This window comes from Ceratotherium simum, chromosome 1 (genome assembly GCF_057802395.1).
Source record: "Ceratotherium simum simum isolate JZ-2026a chromosome 1, ASM5780239v1, whole genome shotgun sequence".
NCBI classification, from domain to species: domain Eukaryota; kingdom Metazoa; phylum Chordata; class Mammalia; order Perissodactyla; family Rhinocerotidae; genus Ceratotherium; species Ceratotherium simum.
The window spans coordinates 48,582,495-48,610,224 of record NC_141900.1 but is presented as its reverse complement, the minus strand read 5'-3'; the positions used below and the strand labels follow the sequence as shown (position 1 = coordinate 48,610,224).

General features: G+C 34.2%; 1 protein-coding gene across 7 annotated transcripts in view; it reads left to right on the top strand.

Moving 5' to 3' along the window:
- Window positions 1-27,730, top strand: part of DGKB (diacylglycerol kinase beta) — a 700,672-nt gene that overhangs the window by 204,719 nt on the left and 468,223 nt on the right. For all 7 annotated transcript variants that reach the window (XM_087426742.1, XM_087426849.1, XM_087426797.1 and 4 more), the window contains 3 exons: window positions 2,095-2,183; window positions 2,266-2,382; window positions 11,441-11,539. In XM_087426742.1, coding sequence (XP_087282868.1) covers window positions 2,095-2,183; window positions 2,266-2,382; window positions 11,441-11,539 — 305 coding nt within the window. The remainder of the gene's footprint in view (window positions 1-2,094; window positions 2,184-2,265; window positions 2,383-11,440; window positions 11,540-27,730) is intronic.

Below are 27,730 nucleotides of genomic sequence, written 5' to 3'. Positions count from 1 at the left end.
TAGTTCAGGGCTGATCTTCCTTACCAAAACAAACAAATAAATAAATAAATAAAATAAAAAATAAAAAAACCAATTAAATTAATTGATTATTGATTTGCATTCAAATTAAGAAGTCACAAGGAATACAAACTAATCTTACACCTCAAGTCCATGATTTTTAATGTTATCATGAAGAAAATCTTCATATATATGGTTAATAGATATTGGAACCCAAAGCATCGCCAGTTCATGAGTTGTGGTCATTAATTTCATTTCAGTGCTTATCTTTGCAATTTTCATTTTATTCTATTAAGCACTGCCCAATAGAATTTTCTAATAGTACAGTTAATTATTATTAACTTATTTAATTTATAAAATTCACCTAAGTATTTTTAAATCAACAACATATATGTCTAAGAAACTTTTGTGTTCCCTGACGCTCCTGTTAGAACAGAGGGAATATTGTGTTCTTCTCACCTAAGTGTCAAGTTTTCTGTGGTCCAGCAAATTGTTCACCAGGCCCTTTTCTGCTGTGTACAGAGTTACTGAAACTATCAAGCTTATTGGACACATCCCACTTGTATGCATTTATATGGAATCTAATTTCTCACCTGGCTTCCGTACAATGCATAATTTTCAGGTATTATTTTTAGCTGGCAGCTTCTTTGGGAGTATAGTTGAGAATTAACCTTCAGATGTAATATTTGACATTAAAAACCATCTTTTAGTGCCACACTTAAGTGATATTTTTAAGTGTTTAAAGATTTGTACACAGTTACGTGAAATTACCATATGTCACTTCTGAAGGCACTTTCTGGTGGCCACGTTTGAAAGGCTAGTTACACTAGAACATTCTTCATGGACAAAAGAAGGACTTGTTTTTACAGTTCTATTATTTTTAAGGAAAATAATTTTTCATGGTAGATTCTATGGTGGAAGCGTTTGAGACAAAATGATAACTCTCAAGTAAAATGACTGATGTTATATAGAAAGCGAGAATGTTGTTCACAAATTTTAACTGATTAGTGGCGAATGCAATACTCTTAACATTATTGCCAATCTGGAAGAGAAGGAAAACTATGTTTTCTTTCTAAATGCTGCCAAAGGAAATCACAGGTGTGGATATTTTGTAAGAGTTTTACCATATACTATAGTATATATAGTAATATTTATATATATATAAATATTATGTGGATTAAGTATTTTTCATTCTAATTTCATGCAGTGGTTAGTTTTTGCTTTATTGAGAGGGCTACATAGTCATTTTTGATTTAATTTTTATTCTGTATATTTATGCCTTTAGAATTCTTAATTTGGAATTAGTGTTTTATTAAAATATCTGTATATGACTAAGTTATATTGGAATCAAGCCATGAAATAATTTGAAGATGCCAATAAAGTATATGTCTTGGTTTTATGTCAGATTATATATATGTGTGTGTGTGTGTGTGTGTGTGTGTGTGTGTCTGTATATGTGTATATATACACATTTGCATATAAATGTAAAATTTTGCACATATATATATATCTTGTGCTGCTTAGCAAAGGTTGTTCCTTTTGGACAAACAGTGCCATGATGGCAAATGAAGGATGAACTTTTACTGAAGGCTTGGCATATATGATGAAATCTATTCTCTGCAAATAAACTAATCAGCCATTTAAGATTTAGATAAATCAATAGACAAAGTAGCATAAACTCATGGGCTTTTATTCCCATGCCCGCCAGCTGCTCTCATGCCTATACTTTGTAAAATATAGATCTCTTCCTTCTAGCAAATGACACCAAGCCATTTGGCAGTCATCAATTTGTCTTTAATATTTTTGTCATCTGGGAATTATTGTGAAAAATTTGAGTGAGGCCTGATTTAATTAAGCATTTCCTGCTATGCCGTGATAGAAGAGTCTTGGTTTTTCGCATGCATAATACTTCCTGTACTAATTGGCCTTTTGTATTCCATGGAAAAAACAGTCGACTTGGACTTTTCCTTGATGTGGCTGATTGGATTGATTAGGGAACAGTGGGTATGAAATGAGGTTCTGTTAATGTCATTCTTTCCCTATAAAATCGTAATCAGGACCAGGATTAGCTCTGAATTTGTGTACGTTTCCTTTCAGTTTGCAAGTACACAGTCCACGAGCGCTGTGTGGCTAGAGCGCCTCCTTCTTGTATCAAGACTTACGTGAAGTCCAAGAAGAACACGGATGTAAGTATGTGGCCGTGCGTGCTTTCTGAGGGTGGCATTTACGGATGCCTCCTTTTACCGCAATGTTCTTGTTCTGTTCTAGGTCATGCATCATTACTGGGTTGAAGGCAACTGCCCAACCAAATGTGATAAGTGCCACAAAACAGTCAAATGTTACCAGGGCCTGACAGGACTGCATTGTGTTTGGTGTCAGATCACAGTGAGTAACATCAGAACACGAATCTCCAGCATTCACTCACAATGAAAACTGTGTATCCCATACTCTCTAAGAGTCCTACCCTGGAATATTATCCTGAATGTTAGCCTAAGTCAGTATAACACCATGAAGGCTTCTTATCTCATGTGGCTCCTAAAGGAATAAGAGTCCAAGTCAGGTTTGTCCTCCTAAAATCCAGAATTTTACGGCTAGTGACAACCTTAGAGATGATAACACTATATGGCTTTCAAACTGTGGTCTCTGGAGTTCTGCAAGTTACCAGGAAGGTAATCAGAAGCCACAGCCAGGGGTGGGCAGTGAGCGTAGGATGCTGACTGGGGAAAGCTCAGCTCTCCCTCCACCCCACAACACTATTTTGGTAGAGTTTTCTGTTTTATATGTTGTAAATTTATTTTAATCACAGAATCTATGGGCTTAAATCTATGGTCATGGCTTGGTAGAGATGCAAGTGGGTCCATATTTTATTTCTCGCTATGTCTAAGAACTCACTTAACCCTTCTTCACATGTTATTGTCTTCAGTTAAATCATGAATTCAGAGATCAGAGATATAGATGTAAATGCTAATCGTTAATGGTATTGACAATTGGAAAAGAAGATGTAAATTGGTCCTTCCTGGGAAAATTTAGAACTCCACCTGATTTTCATGATTGATCAAAGCCTGCTTCAAATAACTTCTGGAATAAATGCAGGTAGTAGATGGTACCTCTAGTGTTTCATGTTTAACTTCTGGGAATTAATCAAGAATAGCCATTGTTGGCAATATAGTACGAAAACATTTCTGGGACTGGGTCCCCCCCCCCCATTTTGTTTTTTTTGTTTTGTTTCTCCAGCTAGTGTATGAGTCCTCTTGTTACAGGACGAGTGGTTCTTGCTTTTGTGGGAATAAAACAGTAGGAGCACTGATTCAGTTAAGCAAATAAGTTTGTCTGAGTGCCCCTCAAACCCTCCTACCATCATTAAAAATCTTTTCTTAAAGGCACACACACATACACACAGGATAATGAGAAAAACAAACTCTGACTTGCATTTCAAAAATACAATTAAGTACTTTTTTAAAATGAACACATTTTCTTCAATCATTTTCAGCTACTGCTCAGTTAAATTATATTTACATTTGAAATTTCCTCAATTATGATAGATAGTCTAATTTTTTGAAGTGTTTGGTTATTATAATAAAATTTCTAACAATGATTTAAATTACACATATGAATTACTTAAATATATTGTGTTCTAAGTTTTAAGAAGACCACAACTAATTCACTTTTTAAAAAATTCATGCACATCAAAAAAATATTAGGTTTTTTTTTTTTGCTAAGCATCTATAAAAATACATAGTTTTTGTTTTAGATCTTGTAGGAGTCTGTTCCTCTTATTTTCCCCATATAGTGCAGCTTTCATTAGTTACATCTTTAATATGAACTGAATTTAGAGAATATCAGAATTTATTTCTTTTTTGTATTTCTAGTTATTTTCTCATTCTTTGTAAATTTCAAATGTAATGTCTTAGGTTTATTATTTTTCTTTTCTTTTTTTTATTTCTTGAAAAAACATCAATGTGTTTTAAATGCGTACTTAGCTTGAACACTCTAAAAGTATACATTGCTACCTCTCATATACAAAAGCTTGTAGAGCATTAGAATTTTCTCAATTTGACTCCTCTCCTCCTTTCCCCATTTAATCTTCATAAAGTATATCTTTTGCCCTTTTCAGTCTATGGGAGTCACTCTCCTCAAAGTTACCATTGCTAGTGGTCTCTTATTGGTACTCAAAGCATCCTGAAATTCTTTTCTTGTTTTATATTCCATTTTGTTTTTCTCATTTTCTTTCTTTCGTTTTAATGATTCCTCTCATCTGTGACTCCAAGATCTACATTTGTAGCCCAACTACTCACCCGGTTATACACTTATATTTGGTCTTGAACCTGGCCATAGCCTTGCAAGAAATTAGTCCTTCCTTTTACAGGAAAGATGGTACTACCTCTGAATAAACTATACTTTTTAAAATCTAAATATTTCATTTCCAAATCAATTCAAACAATACGCCCCTAACGTCTTACTCTTATTTAAAGGTCAATGTGTACATGAAGATGATTCTATTTGTCACTGGCAGAGTATAGCATGAACTGTAAATGACTTTAAATCCCCGAGTTCTACTCAGAAAGTAAGGCTGCCCTGGCAGCCCTGAGGGGTTAAGGCACAGTCGGGACAAAATGGCTGCCCTCTTATGAAGCTCTCCCAAGTCCTGAGGCTTCTGACCAACCTCAGCCTTATTTGCCGTAAACCATGCTCTCCAGGGGTCCCATGGTTACTTGGTTTATGAAAAAAGACTTGTGCAATTAAAAAAAGTTTGCATATATTCAGAAGAATATATAACCTTCTCAAAAGTAACTTCAGCCTCTGCACACTTTGCATTTTTTATTTAAAGCAATTATGAGGATGCATTTATTGATTGATTTTGTACCTAGGTTAAAGAGAATATATTTACCTCAGGACATTTTTATATTTAGTATAATCTATCGTTTCTTCTTGAACCACTGTATGAAAATTTTAGTAGAAAGTTGATTTGCTCTTCACTGATGTGTACCTACCACCGACTGCCTTGAAACAAACTGAGTCTACTTTATGTCCTTATACTTCCCAGAAAGTACCACTAACATAGCAAAGAGCTAGCCCAGATGTGAAAGTGAGGGATATGGCACCGTCAATGCTAAGCTTTAGGAAGGCCTATCCGATTGGAGTTCTGGAGGAATAGATCACAGAGCAAAACAAAGAGAAGGAAACTTGGCTTCATTTCAGGGGTTTTCCAAATTCCATTACTTCTTTTTGTGTATTACTATGAGACATGGCTTGAGTCTTATAAGCCAGATGGACCAGATTCTTAAGATGGTCTCTGTCCGACAACTAAGACAAAAGTGGTTGTTCAGCCTTGGGCCAGTTTCCTAATTTGTAAAATGGAGTTAATGATACCTGTCTTGTAGGATTGTTATAAGAATTAAATGAGTAAAAAAAAAATTGTGTAAATGTGTTTAGAACAGGACCTCTGATATAGTAAGTGTTCAGTAATTGACAATTATTGTCACAGTGAAAACTCGGTAAAATATCATGTTGGTGCACAAAACCCAACCCCCTGGCTCATAGAGGGCACTCCATGAATATTACTCATGCCATGAATATTATGGCATGAATACTCACTCCATGAATACTACTCACCTCTGGTAGGATCTGTATTTGCCCAGTCTAAGTCAGAACAGCACCTGCATGTTCTAAAAGCATCCAGAACCATGTGGTCCTGAATCTCACTAAATCTTAGACTAAGCTGATTTATTTATGTTCACAAAGAGCAACTATTCCAACTCTCTCTTTTCCATCAGACATGGTATCATCATGCTTGTAGTCATTGGAAGTGTAGTTAGAAGTCAATTTCTTTTATTCTTATCTTTCACCTTTATCTTATACATTCAACCTGTCGCTGAGCCTTGAGATTTCCTCCTTAAAATATCTCTCTCAGATTTGAGTTTTTGTCTCCACCGTTCGCAGCCCAAGTGCAAGCTCTTAGCACCTCTTAACTAGATTAGAGTCAGAATCTCTTGGCTTATCTCCCTAACAGAAGGTACTTTTCCTATAACGCAGGCTGCAAACCACCTCCAGAATCATCTTCTGAAAATACTAATTTGTTGTCATATGGCACCTTCAGCAACTTATAATAGTTCTGTGATAATAAATGCATCCCTCACCTCCTCCTACCCCGACCTGGTTTTCAGTTCCTCAAATATCAGACCCAAACCTAAGCCCATGACGTATGAAATATTCCCCTCTATGCAAGCACCTGCTAGAGCTGTGCATATCCGTTGGCAGGCCCTGGGAAGGCCATGCCTCCCCACTCCCTGTTATTTTGCTCACTCTCTCCCTTGAACATACCCACTTTAAATTCTAACCACACCTCAAGAACAAAATTAAGTTCCATATCTTCCTTGAAATCTTTGTTGACACTAATATTTCTTTTTTCTGAATACTTTCTCTACTTTTGGTCCATACCAAAAGGAGAGACTGAAGTGCTCTCCAGCGGTGCTTTCAAGTCTACATGCTAACGTTGTCTACATTGATAGACTATAATCTCATTCAGCTCTGGATCCAACATACACATTTTTTTCCTCATCACCCAAAGTTCTTGAGGGAGTGCTGAGTTTAGAGGAGGTCCTCAATAAGTTCCCTTTAATGACTGATACACTACTCTTCTTACTGTTAAATATTGAATTTTAAATGCATGATTTAAATTCTGTTTTAAAAAAAAATCATCCTGTAATATTCAAATCTGCATCAGATATACAGGCAAGTTTAGACAAATACTTAGAGATAAAAACCCATTTTAACACCCCTCGTTTAGTCAATATTGTGGCTTCTTAATATTACACTAGTTTGTCATCTAGTAGGTATAAAGTTAGGATCTTAGAACCGAGCTTTACCTCCTTTTGTAAATTTAATCACTTAAAAAAATAAAAACAGAAAAATCCTAAGTAAGAACAGTGTAAACTATCTTGTAACCTTTAGACAACCATTTTCCAGTGATTTGTAATTCAATCCTTTCAGCCAGGCTCAATATCCTCATTGGTTCTCTGTTCCTTCTCTTGTTTACAGTCTCTGATCCTTAGACCCCGCTGTTTATACCTGTTTATTTCTGCTGTGAGTGTGTTTCCTTGACATTCTATTTAAAACATTGTAATTTGCTCCTGGTTTTAATAAAATGTCCCTCAAGCAGGACGTACTGGGACAGGAGGATGATACATTTCTTTCTTACAAAAGAAAGACTATGTTATAGCTATGAATTATTTACTTTTAGTATCAAGTATGGCTACTATTTTAATTAAAATATTAAGCTCCTAACAGTAGTGTTTAAAGGTTTTCAATGCTTTTAGAACAGAAAGGTTTATCTTTGGTAAATGCCAGCATTAAGGCAGCACCCTGAAATTGCAAAATGTTAGAGACAAAAGGATATATAAACTGACACATGTTCCTCTAAATCAGGTCGCTTAGTTTTTTTTTTTTTTTTTAAGAAGAATGACTTCTTTCTCTTTGTCTTTTCCTCTAAATTCTCATGAAAATTTATTTTCTATTTTTTCTTTCTCCTTTTGGCTTCTTAGTTTCCATTGCTTTCTTCGCAGTACAATATCCCCAGTCTTTTCTCAACTCTATCCATAAAGATACACACACGGCACTCATACACTCATGTTTTCTACACACATTTCATACACTCACATGTTTTCTTTTTCTTCCTGACTTGAGATAGCTTTTTCCAATAAACACAGATCTGGCTCTAAATTAGGTGCTATTGGAAATTGCCATAAACTTTGAAATTATTTCCAAGTGTTTAAATTGCTTCCAGGAAAAACTGGTTCATAGTTCATGAATTTCCTAGATATGAGTCTGATTACCTTAACACAAATGGGAATTCCTCCCATTGGCTCCACTGGCCATTTCATTGAAGAGGCAAGATTTGTCAATGCTCCGGTTTATTTCTGTTCTTGATGAGGATCTTTGTATTTATGCCTTCACTAACTTGGGATCTGGGTTGTCTTTAAGAGAATTGTCAGTCTTCAGCATCTTCTTGACACTGGGAAGGACTCAGCTGTGTCTTTTTCTTATATCCTGGTCTGTAAAATGTCAAGTTTCAGCCACTTGTTTTTGTTGCTGATTGTGTTCACTTTTTTTTCCTTTTTAAATTTTTATTGAAAAATAACATACATGCAGAAAAGTATAAGTATCCTAAAGGTAGAGCTCAATGAGTTTTGTGCAAAAGAATACACACGTAATCAGCACCTGATCAAGAAACAGAATAATACCAGTAACCTAAGATATTTTTTGGGGGGGTGGAAGGGGCTTTTAAATTCTATTCCATGGTTTCTATTTTGTTAATATTGCCTTTTTTTAGTAGACTTTATTTTTTAGAGCAGTTTTAGATTCACAGCAAAAATAATGTTCACTTTTAATCTTGATAAATAGTCCTGGGGACTGTAAGTATTTTCTCACTGGCTTTCACGTTTATGTTTACGTCTCTGAGCAATATGGTGAATAAAGTAGACCTGCTATACAGATTTGGCTCACAGTTTCTAGACTGATCAGTGTTTCCAACATGGCTTCCTCAGCTTCGACACTTCTGGCTATGAACTATGTCATGATGTTGATGGCCTCCCAAATATATTTAGCAGCTGTCAGACTCCAGTCTTAATAAAAGTATAAAGTATCCTTGCTCCTTATTAGTTAATATAGACTTTTGGGTAGGAGAATTTTCTTACACTGTGTGTCCCTGTTTCACTGAACATGACAAGGTTACCGACCTTCCTATAGGCTCTGCTACATGCATATGTTCCTGCAGGACTCTGCCTTGCTGCTGCTTAGACAAAACTCAGGGATATGGGCCACATGGCACTCGAACTGGAAAATCCATGCTAGTTTTATTTAGCTCTGAAGAAATCAGTATTTCATGGGACTAATTGTCAGTACCTATACTCTGAAACCCTCAAACCTCAATATGAAGAGTTACCCTCTACACACAGACTCTGTTCAGCTCATCAACTCTGTGATTCTACCTAGGTCCTCAGTTCTTTCTTTTTGGCTGAGAAACTAGCCTAAATGCCAAAAAGCTGTTATTAAATTCATTTTATATTTGCCATCTCTTTTTACATTTGGTAACCCTCAAATAACTATATAGAGAGATTAGTCATCTCTTACCATATCACTTGAAAATTGTTAGAAACACATGTAATGGAGATGGAGGAGGCTGGGCCCTCAGACTGCACATCTGTGGTCAGTGCTGGCAAGAGTGTCCTGCCTCTCTGTCCCTCAGAGTCACAAGTGAGGCTTTACAAACTGCAATCAAGAGTAAAAATTCAGTACTTTCTCACTCTGTGCACACGAGGATTTTTATCGTGCCTCTTGTTATTTGTAGAGGCTTCTTAGAGTCTGCATTCTCAGTTTTAGAAAGGTGGTGCAGGATCAATAAGCAAAAGCTTTTTCTCTGTGACACCATGGTACAGAAGAGCTTAAGACACGTAGTCTGTCTTTGGTTTTGGTTCAATTTTCATAGTGATTGGTGTATTGGTTTCCTAGGGCTGTCATAACAAAACACTACAAAATGTGTGGCTTAAAGCAATAGAAATTTACTCTCTCATAGTTCTGGAGGCTAGAAATCCAAAATCAAGTTGCTAGCAGATCAATGCTCCCTCTGGAGGCTGTAGGAGAGAATACTTCCTTGCCTCTTCCTAGCTTCTGGTGGTTGCTGGCAATCCTTGGTATTCCTTGGCTTGTAGCTGCACCTCCACATTTCTGCCTCTGTTGTCACATTGTCTTATTCCCTCTGTGTCTGTCTCTCTACGTCCAGATTTCTCTCTTCTTATAAGGACACCAATCATTGGATTAGGGCCCAACCTAATCCAGTATAACTTTATTTGAACTTGAATGCATCTACAAAGATCTTATTTCCAAATAAGTTCACATTCACAGATACCAGGAGGTAGGACTTCAACATATCTTTTGGGGAACCCAATCCAACCCTCAACACTTGATAATCCATTATCTCTAAATCCAAAATTCCAGGGACATGATTTATTTTCGGAAAATTGATTATGTTCAATAAATTAATGACATATTTGAACCAGTCACTAATTTTAATTTGAGGAAACTATGCATTTTCGTTTGCCGAATCAGAGCATCTGTTTATTTAGTTCTATTTTGCATGTGGCTTCAACTGCTTCTTCATCTTCAATACCTCTTGCCTCTTGACAAAGATCAGCAGTGCCTGATAAGAAGATTAACCACTTTTTTATAAGGAGTTTATATGCCACTGAGAAGCAGAGCTGCTAATTATGGATGAGTGTGTAAAGGTACTTTTGTTTCGTGTAATGTGGCCTAATGTGCGTTAATTACAGTACAAGTAGCGTTAACTCCAAGGTGGGGAGTTAGCATGTCAGATGTTTTAAATTCAAGGACAGCAGAAATACTTCTTCAATAGAGTTCTGTCACCAACAGTAAATCAACACTCCTCAGACTCGTATGCTTGGTTGCTAATTAACTGTTACAAAGGTAAGTTTGTTGTGGAAAAATGTAACCATGGCTTAAATGGGGTGGCTTTTGGTTCAACACTGAAAAATGATGTAGCCCCTTTTTTGTTTTGAACAAGACATGTTATTTGATTAACGTATAATTTTTCTAAAGTCTGAATATTTCATATTAAATTGATATGGACTGAGGGAGGGAGAAAGCCCTAGATGCCTTTAAACAACTATTACTTGAGCAAATCTGTATGATTTCAATAAAAACTACCACCTCAATTTAAATAATCACTATTTAATGAACTACGTTATAACACTTTAATGTAAACTTGTGACCAAGGTTGATAAAAATATCGGTTTAGGTTCATACATGTTGAAAAGTAAATAACACATTATATGATTATACACTAACTTAATGTAGAGCTGATAAATAATAATATAAAGATAAATTTTTATAATCATAATCATCATCTTATATTTATATCCTGCTCCTACTGAGATGAGTCTCTAGTTACATTTACATATTGAATTACAAAGTTAAAACTAATGATGGGATCAATTATGCCCCATACTGAGCTGTGCACTTTCAAATGACTTTGAGAAAACAGGAGGGTCAAAAAAAAAAGCATCCACAGTACACAGTGGTTTCAAGATCATGCTAATAGATAAAGCGGAGGGACTGTAATGGACAATAATGTGTGTTTGTCAAAGAAATCATGCTTTTTTGGTGTAAAATCTAAAGTACATTTTTAATATAAACATTTCTGAGAATTGGAAACTGTGTAGGCTGGGTCATGGAAGTTGCTAAATGCTTTATTTTAGATAGATATATAAGGGCAAATGTAATATGAATCCCTTTATGATCCTGTTTGTTTGTTCTTGTAATTCTTTTAATGTACTTTTAGTGTATTTGCTGTGTCTCAGTTGAAATATAATCTGCCCCATGTTTGCCGTTGTCATGCAAAATTTGATAGTATCCTCTTTGTCTTTCCTAGCTGCATAATAAATGTGCTTCTCATCTAAAACCTGAATGTGACTGCGGACCTTTGAAGGACCATATTTTACCACCCACAACAATCTGTCCAGTTGTACTGGTGAGTTTTTCCTTCTCCTCCTTCTGCTGTAACTTGGGGCTTCTGTGACTAACTAGTACACTATACCACTAAATGCTTCCAGAGCGAATTTTCCATTGATCAAGGCAGAACTCTATAGATCTAAAATACTTCATGACTTCAAAGAAGACACCTTGGCCCACTATGTTTCCTTTTTCCTTCATGGCACAATAAACATTTTAGTAAGGTAGCTCTCTAACTGAAGCTGACTCAGGTTTTATCGCTTAGTCTTGCTTTACTTACCAGAAATTGTATAGGCAGAACACTTCTACATTTTACATGTTTTATAGATCTAGCTTCCCAGAATAATGAAGTTATTCTTACATGCAGTTTTGCTGGGGAAGCACATTATATGTGCCATGTTGGGGTCTCTCATCTAGGTCAGAGGCTACCTAGAATGAGGACACATACCTCGAAGAAAGCTATGCACTGCCATTAGGCATATATTTTTTTTTATTAATGAAGAATAAATTTACCTGCAAAATGTTACTTAATTCAATAAATATACAGGTGAAAAATGCATACGTAAGGTAACCCTGAAAAAAACAAACGTCATTTGAAAGAGCAACAGATATTCAAAGACAATATTCATATTACATTTCAAGATTGAAACTGTTTCTAAAGTGGAACAGTTACTTGATAAAACAAACTATTTTCTATCCATAATGCAGTTCTCATTTTTAAAAACAACATGGAAATTAAGTGGCTGGAACTTCAGTTCAATATAATAAAAATACAACAACTAAGAAATGTTAGACAAATACTTTTCTAAAGGTCAACTTAGAAATTAATCAAATTACTCAATTTGCACCCACTTATGATTCATTTTGTAATTATCTGTAAAATACTGGTTGTATTTTAAAAGCCTTTATTTCAAAAATTATTTAAAACCCTTCATTTTCTCAAACTGCAAATATAGAGCAAAAGAAAATGCCTCTACATTGCTGAGTATAGCAATAACTAATTCAAAATTTCTTTTCTTCATGTAAGATTTATTAGACATCCTGTAGTAAATAAGATTAATTAAAAATAATGAGAGCCATATAAAAATACTTTACCTTTTAGACAAATTTTGGTATTATTTTTATTCTTTTACAGTCTCTTCTTAAAGAGAAAGCACTTGTAGAATTTTTACATAATTTCATTCTTTTTAAAAAGTATAGTAATTTTATTGGTTTAGATGCATCCTTGATCTCAGATTTTAATTCTAAGAAGAAATCTATCATGTCATCCTACTATCCAGCTGTCTGCGTAAACCTGTCTCAATTCAGTGAGCCAGGGGCCTACTTCTTTGGCCCACTTATGTCAACCTCTGGTCACATAAGGTCAAACACGAGATGGATTCTTCTTATTATTCTATCCTTTCTTTCTTTGAGAGAATCACAGATAAAGAACATGTGTTAGATGAACGTTCTTGTCTTCTAACAATCTTGCAAACCCTTTCATTGCTTTTTTAGACACTTGATTCTGGAGATTTATTTTCAATCATTAAATCTTCCTTTAGTTTTAATCATGAGTTGTATCTCACCATTTGCTATTTTATCATTTCCTTGGTTCTATCTCTATGAAGTATTAGGCATTATTGACCACCTCATCCTTCACAAACATCTACCTTTCATTGACTTCCGTTATACCATGTTCTCCTGATCCTCCTTCTGTTTCTCTGGATACTTCCTTTTAGTATCTTTCCCGGCTTTCACAGCTTCAACCTGCCCCGTGTTGGTACGTCCCTGTGCTCTACCCTCACCCTTCAAAGCTGTCCACTCTTAGCATTCTTCCCAGAGAGATCTTGTTTATTTAGTTGATTTCATTACCATGTTAATTTACATTAAGTTCATCCTCCTTTTTTGAATCTCAAACCTATAGAGCTTCAACCTGGTCATCTCATGTTGTTTTACGTGCCCAATATGTTATTACTATTTAATGTAATAATGATAACTTTTATTTATTGAGCACATGTACTATACCAGCTACTATGCTAACCATATTAATTGATTTATTCAAAAAGTATTTATTGAGTGTCTAATATGTGCCAAATAGTATTATAGGCAGGGGAAAAACAGTAAAAAGCTAAATCAAATCTTTACCTTCATAGAGTTTTCATTCCGTTGGGGTGAAATGGGCAATAAGCAATGTAACAAGTAAATTATTTAGTACCTGGTTGCGTTAGAACACTGATTCTATTTTAAATTTAAAGGGCACAATTAAAGCAGGGAAAGAAGAGAAGTAATGCTCGAGCTACAGTTATAGAAGAGACGGTCAAGCATAGTTCACCAGGGAGGTAGTCGAGTGAAAAGTTGAGGAACGTGAGGGAGTCCTCCATGTGGCTACCTGGGGACAGAACTTCACAGACAGAGTCGTCAGCAAGGAGGACAAGGAAAGGTAGTGGCTGGGCCTGAGTCAGCAGGGGGAGGAATAGAAGAGAAGGTCAAAGATGTCACAACATTTTCACATTGTGTGGGGCAGTTTAGGCCATTGTAAGATCTTTAGCTTTTATTCTGAATGAAGTTGGAAGCCATTAGAGGATTTTGACCAGAAGAGGGAATGATCTGACTTACATTTTTAAAGTAACAATCTAACTTCTGTGTTGAGAGGGCAATAATGGTAAAAAGATATGGCACTTTGATTTTTCTCAGAGAAATAGGAAACGGGGTCATTGCTGGGAGCAGGAATGGTATAAGACATATGAGAAGTTAAAGGATTGGGAAGAGGTTGCACAACAGTCACCTGGGAAAGTGGGAGCTACATGGATCGAGGAAATACCATATGATTGCTGGGGAATAATGACCAGTCACTTGTTGTTAATGATCATAAATTTAGAACAAGACTAGTAAGCTTGGATGAGTATACTTCTCTGACCACATTTAGTCATTTTTCTCCAATTACGTTCCATCTCTAAGAGTAGAATAGGCATAGCCCAGCCTTAAGGAGGCTGCTTTGCCCAATATGATGAAAGGAGAGAATAGCCAGGGAGTTGAGAGTGTGTGCAAAGGAGTGACTATAAGGATTAACCACGGAATTTAAGCTGAGAAATGAGAAAGGCAAGGACATGAAGAGTGAGGTACAGTAATGGATGTTAGAAACAATACGTTGTGAATTACACTGCAATCAAAGATTGTTGGAATCAAGGTTATTGGTGTCAGGTTACAGGAGTGAGTGAGGTAACAGTTGAAATTATGAAGGGGTTGCAGCTATTGGTAATAATAAGTATGAATTAATTTAATTCCCACAGTGACACCATAAGATTATAACTATTCCTATTTTACATATTAGCAAATTGAGAAATAGTGAGGTTAAGTAAGGTTCCCATGTCACATGGCTATCAAGTGGCAATCCAGGATTGGAACCCAAGAAGTATCATTCCAGAGCTTGTGCAGAATTCAGCATTCTCACCCTTTCTCCAAATCCCAATATGGGCCTTCTCCTGTTTGTCTTATCTCGGTGACTAGAACCTTCACCTTACTTTCCCAAGCCAGAAACCTAAGAATCATTGGTGATGCCTCATCTTGAATATCAAATTAATCATTAGACATTCTAATGTATTTAATCCTGTATCTTTTCTTCAGCCCAACTGTGAGTCTCATATGTCACCCTCACAAATTGTTCCCCAGAGTTGTCCTAGTAGCATCCTTACTGAATTGCCTCCTTTCTATGCATCCTCTGCACTGCTTCCTGGATCTACTTTCAAAAATGTAAGAAAGTATTTTCCTGCTTAAATACTTTAAAATATTTTCAGTGATTCCCTATCTGAATTCCAAACTCTCCAGCATGGTTAACAAGGCTCTTTAATTAGATCAACCCACCCAATCTCTCATATACCACCTTACACACTAGAAATCAAGGGTAGTTTAAACTACTTGTAAATCTCTAAGTACACCTGCTCTCCAAAGCCTTTGGGGTTTTATATATGTTAATAAATCAGCCTAAATCACTTTGCTTTAAATTTTCCTCTGCCTTCTGAGTAGAAAGTAAAGGTTACCTTCTTAGCATGGAATAAGTGCCTTGACTATTAAACCCATTAACTATTTAAATACGAACACCTTAAACAAATTAATGAAGTTGTTCTGCACACAAAAGTGCTTAATCTGCTCCGAATGATGGGCTCTGAGACTTTTCAATTTGTGAACTCGGTTAACTTCCCACGAGTGATTTCACACTGCATCGCCCACTGTAAATTGTTAACCTTTTCTTTAAAGAAAATCGTTAGTCTTTGCAAATAATATAATCTTGTTTTGTTTTTTGTTCTTCAGTAACAATTTCCTTCTTAAAAAATTGTAAGTCTCCGTTTCTTATGATAATGTTTTCTAAGAAAAACAGGTGAGATTCAGACCCAGTTATTGCAAAATGGTCATCAATATCATTTCTATCTCATTCTAGAAAATATGAAATGAAGAGCATAAGACATCTAGTTTTATTGAGGTTTTTTTTTCCCTTGCCTTTGCCTCTGTGGTCAGGAGTTGGTTATTGAATGAGCAATATAAACTCAATATGGATCCCTAATTCCTGGTTGAAATATCTTAATGATATACTACAAGGTCAAGGTCCCTGACAGCAGTCTTCTGATATTTTAGAACATCTTTCCAGGTGTTATTTTTATTTACTTATTTATTTATTTTAAATTTCTGTACCACTCTTTTCAGCCTTCCAATCCCTCCCCAACACTTGTTATTAACTTTAAGTAAATGATTCAATAGATATGTGCTCACCTGTTATGGAGATTAGCAAGGTAAGCATCTTCTTTGCACTGATCACATGCTTTTGTAAGCATGCACTATAAATGGCTTCCACAGATAATTGGTCTTGATAGTACCTATTGCCATAAAAATGGATTAAAACCAACTACTCTGAAATTAAAATTGAAAGGTAATCAATGATTCCATACCTCAAATATAATCACTATTTTCTGGAGTTGCACTTGGTGTCTGGCATATTTTGAAAATACTGTCAAAAAACGACACTGCTTAAAATTTATCAAAATTTTTCTATGACTGTGTTTGGTACTTATAATGCTTCCATTGATCATTTTTCCAGCAAAAAAAATGATTACAACCACAGTCCATTTACTACCATATTGAAGATAATTCAGAACAGTTTGCAAAGGTAGATTTCTTGAGGGTCTTCTCTCATTTCACCTTCAAACAAATGTAAAGTGAGTCTGATTTATTCAGTTAGGACTCTTGATCAGCAACTTAATATCTATAAAAGGCCATTAACTCTTACCAATTGATTGTCAAAACAGGTGTTCTGTCTATAATAGAGTCCATTAAATGCATTCTTGTTTCTTGTTTTAGATCGTACTCAGAAATCTCTGCTGTCCAATCCCAATCAAAGTTATAATGCAAAAACGGTAATAATTTCATATGGAACATGGCCTGATAAGCATGCAATCCACCCATTCTTTTATGTTTTAATTTTACCCTAACCCAAGACAGATTTGTTCCATATTCTTTTATTCCCTCACAGATATGCTTTAGTTAAATTTGGACTCATTATTATGTCATTAACTTGCATTGAGAAAAATCATATGAAACCCTCTATTATCACAAGAAAGGTATGCTGTTGGAGATGCTTCCATTACCTGACAAAAATCCCTCTCAGGTCTGTTTATCATGGTTTGTTATCTTTTGGACCCTATGAGTCTTGTTCTTGTCATGTTTTATCTTCTATCCTTAGGAAGCTTACAGTTAAATTTATATCCACATTTGACTATGATGCTGGGATATATATTATTTATCTCTATGTACTAATCTATAACTTTATTACTATCCTATCCATGAATTTCCCTTTACTATAATGGCCTCATTTAGTACTTTTTAAATTATTTTTGATAGTACATAAATTTCTTAGGTCATAGAAATCAATATAATAGGCTAGATAGAATTCCTTTGATTCCTAGAGTTATTTCATAGAGGAAGCTATAAATCTGATCAACTTCTCTAGTACTATAGTGTAGTCTTACATTTATTCTAAATTTTATATATTTTTTTAAATGATCAGGCAAACTGGGTCTCTGTGATTACACAAGTTTTTATAATGATTCTTCAGTTTGGGTTAGGTTTTTATTCAGTTAATTCTGCCACTATTGCAAAAGAAGACTTGAAAATGTCTCATGAGGAAGTAACATTTTAAACTTTATGTTTGAACAGCAAAATGAAGCAGATCATCATAAAATCATTTCTATTATATTTAGCTAAATGATTTAATTTAGTTTTGTCTGTTCATAAAATAATTAATTTACGTTATTATTTAAAAACAAGGTTCTTATGCTCTAAATAAGGAGTTAATTATTTAGTCATTTTCTGTATCAATATATATTAGTAAAGCTGATAAATTAAGAAATAGGGGTGATATAATGTTGATTACTTTAAAGTTGAGTTTATATTACAGATAAGTATCTACTTTTTATATACTGTATGACTATATCTTTAAAATATTTTTGAGATCATTACTGATAATTAATGTACGTTATTTTTATATACAATATCTATAGGGCTAGATTCCTTCTATTTTTTCTTCTTCTCTGTCATTCTTCCTTTCTTTCTTCCTTCCTTTGGCTTTTGTTAGAGTCTATAGCTAAAAATTTAGATAAGATAGTTCTCTTATTTACTGCAATTTACAGTCTCTGGGTCAAGACAGGCAAACAGATTACATATTATGGTGTGATAAATATTAACTTACTGAGGTTTTAGTGGAGAGAATCTTAATCTATCCTGAGGGTAAATCAAAGAGTAAATGAAAACTTTCTTGAAGAAATGACGCCTGAGCTGAATCTTGAAAAATAAATAGAGATTTGGCCAGCAAATGCAAAGAGAGCTCCATATGAATAGTCTCAGCAACAAGAGAGTACAGAGACAGGTCTCGTAACGGTGAAATGTTTATTAAGACTTATGAGTAAAGGTGAGGCTTGGAGAGACAGACAAGGTCTGAGATGGTAAAATGCCTGACCTGTCTGGTCAAGGAGTTGGGCTTTATCCAGTACATATTCCAGACTACATGAGCAAGTTTGTGTTTTAGAAATAGAATTCTGCCAGCAGTGTGATTTAAAATAAATTTAAAGCAAGAAACAGAGGATATATGAGAGTGTAGTTATGAGAGTATGATGCAAATAATCAGAAAACACCAACAGAGTGAGAAAATGATAGAACCCGGAGAGAAGGTTGTAGCAGAGAGTGGAATATTAGACTTTGATTTGATTTGATTTCAGAATAGATTAGCTCCAGAGGATGGTAAAGTCCCATCTACAGCCATGGAGCTGGGTGGCTCAGCTGGTGCAGAGGAAGTTCACTAGATGTTAGGAGGTCAAGGAACTCTGGGGTTGGTTTATTGTATGTTGTCCTTAAAACTGTCCAGGATAATGGCAGGGTCTTCATGAAATAGTTGCTATATGACAGCAATGAAAAAGGGTAGAGGGGAGAATGAATAGAACTATTAGATTCCATGAGCCTCCAATGAAAACAGATTCTACTTTGGGGCTGGAGGAATGATTCTTTTGATGGAAAGCCAAAAGATTGCCATAAAAACTATAGAACCAGTAATGGTTAGGAGAATAAGCAAACTTTTTTTCAGAATTGTTAGAGGGAATGTGGTGGCGACTTAGAAAGGAAAAGGATAATTTGTTTATTTTAAGCAAGGATTCCAGAGAGTCCAGTGAAAAGTTTTGGAAATGAGGTGAGTTATGGAAAATCAATTGAGGAGAAAGAAAACAGGAATAAGCATAGGATAGTGATAGTCAGAAAAGATAGAAGACTAGAAACTTAAGTTTCTAACATGAACTCTGGATCTGTGGACAGGTTGTTTCTTTCAAATGGTTACAGAATGGTGACAAATGACTTGTGATCAGAATATAAAAATATAAAAAGAATATAAAATATAAAAGAATTTATATAAATGAATAATAAAGAAAAAACAATTCAATTCAAAAGGGTAAAAGACCTAAAGAGGCATTTTAACAAAATAATTACAGTCATGCATCACTTAATGACAGGGATATATTCTGAGAAATGTGTTGTTAGTGTGATTTTGTCATTGTGTGAACATCATAGAGTGTACTTACACAAACCTAGATTGTATAGTCTACTATGTACCTACGCTATATGGTACTAATCTTACGGGATCACCATCTTATACGTGGTCCTTCATTGACCAAAATGTCCTTATGTGGTGCATGGCTGTATACACAAATCACCTAGAAACATATATGGTCACCATTATTACTCATCAGGAAAATGCATATTTAAATCTCAATAGATAACACTACACTCCTATCAGAACGATTAAGACCAAGCTTTAAAAATCCTAAGCTTTGGAAAGCATATGAAGCAATCAGATTGTTCATACATTGCAGATGGGAGAGTAAATTGTTTGAACTGTGTTAGAATACTGTTTGGCAGTAGATTGTCTGTATTTGAATCCTGGCTTTTTCACTAGTTTTGTGACATAAGGCAAGTTATTAACATTTTATACCTCTCTATTCCATTTATAAAATGGAATTAAGTGAATTAATTCATGAAAATTGCTTAGAACTATGCCTAGTATATAGTAAGTAGTCAGTCAATATCATCTAATATTAATGTTATTATAGGCACTATGTTGGAACTAAAAAAGTAAATTTTAAACTTTTATTATAAAAGAACTATGCTTTTATTAAATAAAATTTGTGAAAACGTATAAAAATGAAGAGAAAAATTCAAAATATAATGCAGTTATATGAGAAACCATTATTAATATATAAATAGAACCACTATTAAAATTTTCCTTTTGATTTTTAAATGTATATTTTTTGACGTTTTTCTAATTAAACTTAATATAATATGTGAGATTCTACTTTTACACTTAAACTGATATCATTAAATGTTTATGTATTTCTATATACTATGGAACATCACTATTAATGGCTGCATAATATCTCATTAAGTGACAATACCATAATGTAGTTAAAATGGTCTTTATATGTAGCATGTTTGCAATTCCTTATTTTGTTATTATAAATACCTCTTTAGTAAACATCTTTATGAAGAATGGCTTCTCCTGGTTACTCTCTAATCAATATTGCAAAACAGTGTTACTTTTTTCCCATACTGTATTATTTTGTTCTACAGATGAATCAGATTTCACAGTTGTGGAGTTCTTTCTGTACTATAAACACATTTCCAAATTGGGAATATAGTGATTAGAATATTTCCTAAGACCAAAAATTAGTTTTAGAATAAACTATTAATTATTTAAACATTTTAAAACTAATTTTAGGTGATTATTTTATTTTTAAACAGTTATAATATTATCAGAATATACAATAAAAGTAGTATTCATTGGCAGGAAGTGATATGATATCAAACAAAGACTGTGTTCAGCATTGTGCCCCTTTTGGACCAATTGCAGATGTTCTTCCTGGAATACTTGTTATAGTATCCAATATTACCTTAAATTACCAACAAGGTAAATAATAAAGCTTGTTAGCTCAGAGAAAGGAAAAACAAAAATTCGGAAAATATCAATTTTAAACTCATTCTTTAGATTTGATTCAAATGGTTCCAATTCTACCTCTCTTTCTTCTTCACTGTGACTTTGCAGACTTGACCAAGTTGTGGCGTTGCTGAAGTAGCAATTTACGTATCTCTACGTCTAACACTCTCAGAGAACCATATGTCTATATTAACTTCTCCTCTTCTTCCGATCTTGCTTTCTCTCCCATAATTATAAGAATTCTACTAAATTATGCATTGTAGATATGGTGATTAAGTCTTACATAGCATAGAGCATGTTCATCTTTCCTTAGAGCATGTGTTTAAAGAAGTCTTTTCTCCTCAGCGGTGTCAGAAGGTCTGTTAGGGAGTGGAAGTGTAGCATGTGTTTCTTTCTCGAAATCCAAGTATTATGGGCTCTTTCTGTTCTGTCACCTAACTCTAACCAACAACAGTTAATAATGACGACTTGGATACTAAACATCAGCCAACTAAAGGAGGGAGGGAGATATTTGAATTCTCTGTGATTCTGAAATTTGGATTTTGAATTCTCTGTCACCTTATTTCCTATATTAGTTATAGAGCTACCATAAGGGTAGAGTCTCGTGGAGAGGTGTGAACAGTTGGCTAAGGATGTGACTTTCTGCACTGAGCTTCAGTTTTTATTTAACATCATTTTGGCTGCTTCACCCTTCTTTTCCATTTACCTCTTTAACCTTTAACCACAGTTACTGAAGTCATCTATTTTCTTGAAATTCTTTATGTAATGTACTATGGGTTTGTGCCTATGCAATTTTCTTTTTTGTCTAACGAGTAGGGACAAAGCACATTGTCGGTGCTCAATAAATGTTTCATCAATGTCATTACTTAATATTCATTTAATTAATATTCATTATAGGTCAATTCATAATTGTCATTGTAGTAATGATAGGCAAAAAGGAATCTCATTTTTTTCCATATTTTGAAACTCTAACTTAGACTCAATTTCACGGTATTATTCATAACGGATAGCTAGTTTTTATTTATTTATTTTTTAATGTGTAGAATTAAATTCTGAATGTTTCTATACTTCTTTGCCAATGATTTTCTGATTCCAATTCTAGTGAGGAACAATTAAGCACTAGAGAGTTATAATGTTTGCAAAATATATGTACATCCTTTTTTGGTTGAGCGTAGTCTTCTTGTACATATACTTTAAAGGGACATAGTATAAGAAATGGGAAAATGACCCAGTCTCACTACGTGATGATTCCATCATCTACACTTACAAGAAGAAACAGTTATCTTTTACATTGTCTTAGTTAGGTTGGTTTTTCTGCTTTCTGAAGAACTCATATTTTTGTTAGCCTAGGCTATATTATGTGGAATATGTATACTTATAAACAGAAGAAAAGGTTCATATATTATGGCTAATTATATTTGTTTCTATCTAAATATACATAGTAGAGTTCTCTTTTTAGGAATCTAAAATACTATTTTTAGTTTATTTTTTAATAGGGCTGCAAAAATGTTTCTATAAGTTTCTATGATATTTTATGCCTAAAATATATCTGTACCCAGAGTAAGTTATAATAATTTTTTAAAGAAAATAAACTTGTACTCTGTTGATTTTGTCATTATTTATAGAAAAACAAAACCACAAGCTGATATGACAAAAACTGGAAGTTCAGTTAACTGAAAATCTGATGGAAATCTAAAACATGTAGGCTAAAATGAGCAATTATCTCAAGAAGGATTAAAAAATTCAAAATCTAAAATCTCTGACATAGATACAAACAAAGCAAAGAAGATCATATATGTGTCTGATTTTAAAGTGAAGATGTGAGACTATATATTAAGGAAGTTATTCTACAGCTTATTACCACAAGATTCAAGGCAGCTTTGTATAAATATACAGTAAGCAGCAATATAAAACATGATAAGTTTGTGCCAAAACTAAGTTACACTTAGAAATGTATGTCATAATATCCTAAAATGTTGACAGAGGTACTTTTGCAAATTTATCCCTGAGTTTCTTAGTAGCCTTAGGAAAAAGGGGGAAATACAGGCTTGACAATTTTCACAACATAAAAACAAACCATTGACCTAGAGGAGACACTTTTTATTGTTATTGTTGTCACTTAGACCCAAAATTAATTTCTTCCATGTGAAATTGTGTTGGTAGAGGACTCCACCTCAACAATATTCCTATAATCAGTGTAGTGGTGTTGATTTCCTTTGGTTTTGCTTTTTCATGATAACTGTCAGTGTAGACTAATGGTTCATGGCCAAAGTGCATTTTAGTATAAATAAGTCTACGTATTGCCAAAATAAAATAGTAATAATTATACAACAAGAAAAAAAGAAACAAGCTTTGCAGTTAAAATTTAGATGAATGTCATACATGAAGATTTATTGCATTGAGCAGAAGAAAATGCTAATAGCCATTGTTTTACATGATCAAGAATACTAAAGAAAACATCTACTTTGTAATATATTGATTTGAAAGGGATAACTGGAAGGTTAAGAAAAGTTGTAGAGAAAAATAATGCCTTACCTGAAACTAAAATATATCAGATCCTCATACAGAAAAATCAACATTAAGGACAACTGAATCAATAATTGGGAGGAGAGGATTAGCCAAATCTCTTGTCATGCAAAGGAGAATGGTATCAAGATAAAAAGAGGTCATGCTGTCCCTAAACAAAAAATGAAAACTAAAATATTCTCTTAAGTCTAAGTATACCGAAGAAAATGAAACTGAACTAAAAAGAACCTATGTTTCTTCAAATTCTCTCTCTACTTAATACAATTTCCATGCAATATTTTTTGTTTGACAAAATGCTTTCAAAGTTTGCCTGGAAGAATAAATGTGCACAAACACATTATAAATTCTGAGAAAGAAGAGTAATAAGGAAAGACCTGTTTTAACAAATTTTAAGAATATGTTTATTAAAGTTACAGTGATCAAAATAATGTGGTAGTGGCTCTGGAAGATATAAAGAACTGGTAAAAAGTCTAAAACATATTGAACTGTGTGTAATAATGTAGTATTTGATGAAGGTCGCATATCAAATCTGGAGGGCATGGTGGGGATCAGTGGTGTTGAGATTACTCTATAGCCATATGGGAAACTAAATTAAGATAAAGTCTACTTATACCTATTCCAAAATAAATCAAACATGGATTAAAGATTTAATTTTTGCCTCTAGAAGGCCTTTTTACCTTTTTCCTTGTAAGGAAAGACAAAAAAAATGTTGACAGACTTGACCAATCAAAAATTTCTTTAAAAAATGTTAAAGACCAAAACTTATAAATCAAGGTAAACATAAGCATTATAACAAAAAAAGTACTTTTTGTAAAATTTATGCAAATAACTAAAAAATAATTTAAAAACTTAAACCTCATAAATAATCAAGACATGCAAATTAAAACGAGATATACTTTTTCTATCCATTTTGCCAAATATTTTTTAAATGATAATACTCAGTGTTGACAAGGATGTGCAAAATTGGGTATTCTCAACGTTAGTGAGTCTAAATTGCCACAAACTGTGGCATAAAACCTCCTAAAAACATGAACCTCTGTGTTGGATTTCTGCTGTGCTCTCCAAGGAAGATTGGGGTTAGGGCAGGGCAAATATCCAGATCTAATTGCATTACAGTAGACATAAATGCTTTATATCATTTCCATCTTCTAACTTTTAAATTTCAAGTACAATAAAAATCAGAATCCCCTCACCACTAGACATTTAAGGATAAATTCCACCTTGCAAAGGTAACCTGTGGTTTCAATGATTCCAGATGAAATGGTAGTGATCATAAAGTATTTATGTACATGCTTTCCTCTGTTTTATTATTAAATATAACTTGTTTAGTCTCAACTTTCACTTGAAACCTGAGCAAGAATTGCTTCATGTATAACTTTTGGTCCGTACATCAATTTCATGCATAGTGCAGTGATTTTTGCCTCATTTCTGTCTTTGTTCTCTAGTTCAACCTATGTTTCCCCTTTATGTGGAATAAGGATAGTTTAGTTCTGTTGAGACTTCCACACCCACTCCTTTCAATCCAATCTAGATGGTAAAAGCTGTCATTTCAAATTCTATTGCTAATACTCACAGGAGCTTGGACCAGTTCAGCCTCATTTGCCCAAGGAAACCCAAATCCTAGAGGAATATAGCTCACCACCTTATGTTCTATTCCTTATTACATTACTCTTATTATACCCCAACCACAATATTTTCAAATTCTTTTATTTGGTAACCATTTTTCCAACGTCCTTGAGTATTCCAATGTGTATATTCCTCTGATTTCTTTCGTTCTAGCATTTTCTGCCTCTCTCCAAGAATTCCTCATTTTTCTCTTTCATGGTGTTTGTCACAATCTGTAATAATATATTGATTCACTAATTTACAATTGAAAAACTCAAACAAGATGTAATCCAACATACTTATGTTAGGTAGCACTTGACAGCACCATGACTTGAGCCCAACACTGGAACTCCTTTTTCACTCTCAGTTATGTATCTGTCGTAAAACTCTTACCAGAGGAAGAGCCATTCTTTCTCCTGTGCAATGCTATTTCCTCTATTTGCGTATGGATGTGGTCTTTGCCTGCCTCTTAATGTAGCCATTAAGTATATTCAGTGAGTGAAGGACACTTATTGTGTCAGGTTTCCCTCCTTCTTCCTCCTGAACCCACATTATTCTAATTTCTGACTGTAAAATGGGTCTAAAACTGCTCTTAACATCCATCCTAAATCCAATGGCACTCTTTTTGGTGGGATTCTCCAGGAGCAGAGCCTGAACCAGGGATTTACCTGTGTATGATTTATAGAGGGAGGAATGTTTCTTTATAAAAAAAAAATCTTTAAGTGAGGGAGGAAGCAGGAGAGGAAAGGGGCATCCTTTGAGCAAGGAATTGGTCACAGAAAGACTTTGAGATTTGGCCTGTACCTTGGGAACCCTGGGACGAAATCATACCATAGAATTGTTCTTAAGACAAGGATGCTGACGTTTTCTAACCCATACTAGTCCTTCATTAGCTGTGACCTCCTCCAGGATAGGAGAGGCTCCCTGGTCCTGTGTGCAAAAGATAGTTCTTCAGGAAATGAGACAGCTAGAAGTTCTCAGCAGTCAACACTCCTAGCATTTGGGGATAGGTGCTGTGGACAGGTAACAAAGGATCTGCTTTGGGCTACCAACCATTTCCGAGAATGATCTCTTTTGAATCCCCTGCAGCATTTGACAGTATTTGAAATGCTGTTCTCATATTATGTAACATTCATATAACACGTTTCTACTAGTTCTCCTTTTACCTCTTTAGACACACTTTATCCATATTGCTAAATTCCTAGTCCTCTTTTTATTCTTAAAAATGTGTAGGTTTCCATTTTTAATTATATGCTCCTGTTGTTATACTCTATACAAATGATCTCATCCAGTTCCATGACTACAACTAGCACTTTTGAATATGTCTGTGTAAGCTTGTTTTCTCCCACCTCTGGATCCAAATACTCAGCTTCGTGTTGTAAATTTCCTCTTGGATGTCCCACAGAGGACTTAACACACCAGGGACTGAACTTTAAATGTTTCTTGTGAAACTGTTCCCTATGCTCATTGAATAGCACCACCATCATTCCTACCACACACACTAAAAGGGTTTTTTTCTTTATCTCCAGCATCTAATTCAATTTGATACGTAGTAGATGCTCAACAAATATTTACTGAGGTAATGAATAATGTTCAGTCAGCTCTTTATACTTCCATCAGTTATCACTCTTTTTCCTGAGTCAAGAAGAAATACATCAAACAGTGATATAAATATCAAATAAAAATTAAAGTAAATATGTAGCAGAGAGGCTTTCTTTAAAAACCATTGATAACCTAAGATAATTGAATTTTGTTATAAGCTAATAAAATTGAGTTTAAAGTATGTGATGATGAGATAATATTAGTGGATGTCTAATTAACATTGCATTTAGTTTCTGGAGTGGCACTTGAAGTATTTTATACTTATTACTAAATTTTGAAAAACTTGTGATTGCTATATTGTAGTTATATAAAATATCCAATAGATGGTACTGTGAAATGCGTAATATTTAAAATAAAGTGGTATTGCAGGTAGAGAGCTTAAAGGGAACATTTCAAAACTCTGAGGAGAATAAAGACATTTTCCTCTGAATATTAAATTATATTTAAAATCTGATTTTTAAAAATATAGCCTAAGCAATGCAATAGTCTCTGTAAAATATCATAAATATTCACTCAGCTTAGCTCAGAAAATGAAAATTGATGTTTACTACTATATGGAACTTTAAAATTGTTCATATTCTATAAGTAGGATTTTATTTTTTGTTCTCTTTTGTGGTAATTACCCTTAGTTAATGTGGTATTTTACTTAATGTTACTCAAATCACAGCATTTTCAGTAAGCAACTATAGCTGCATATCTTTGTTACTAAAATTCTACAGAAACTTTTATGTTAAAAATAAAGCAAATGTGTGTGAGACAATCTCCTTTCTTGCTTAGGAAGAGTGAGTCCAGTATTCCATTTTTTGATCTTTGCCAAGACCAGTCTAATATTTGAATGAAGCATTATACCATTTTGTAAATATAACGTGCATTCAGAATGTTTAAAAAATATATTTTTTATGGAGTTACAATTTCTTTTAAAATACAAGCAAGATGGGCCGGCCCGGTGGCTTAGCAGTTAAGTGCGCGCGCTCCGCT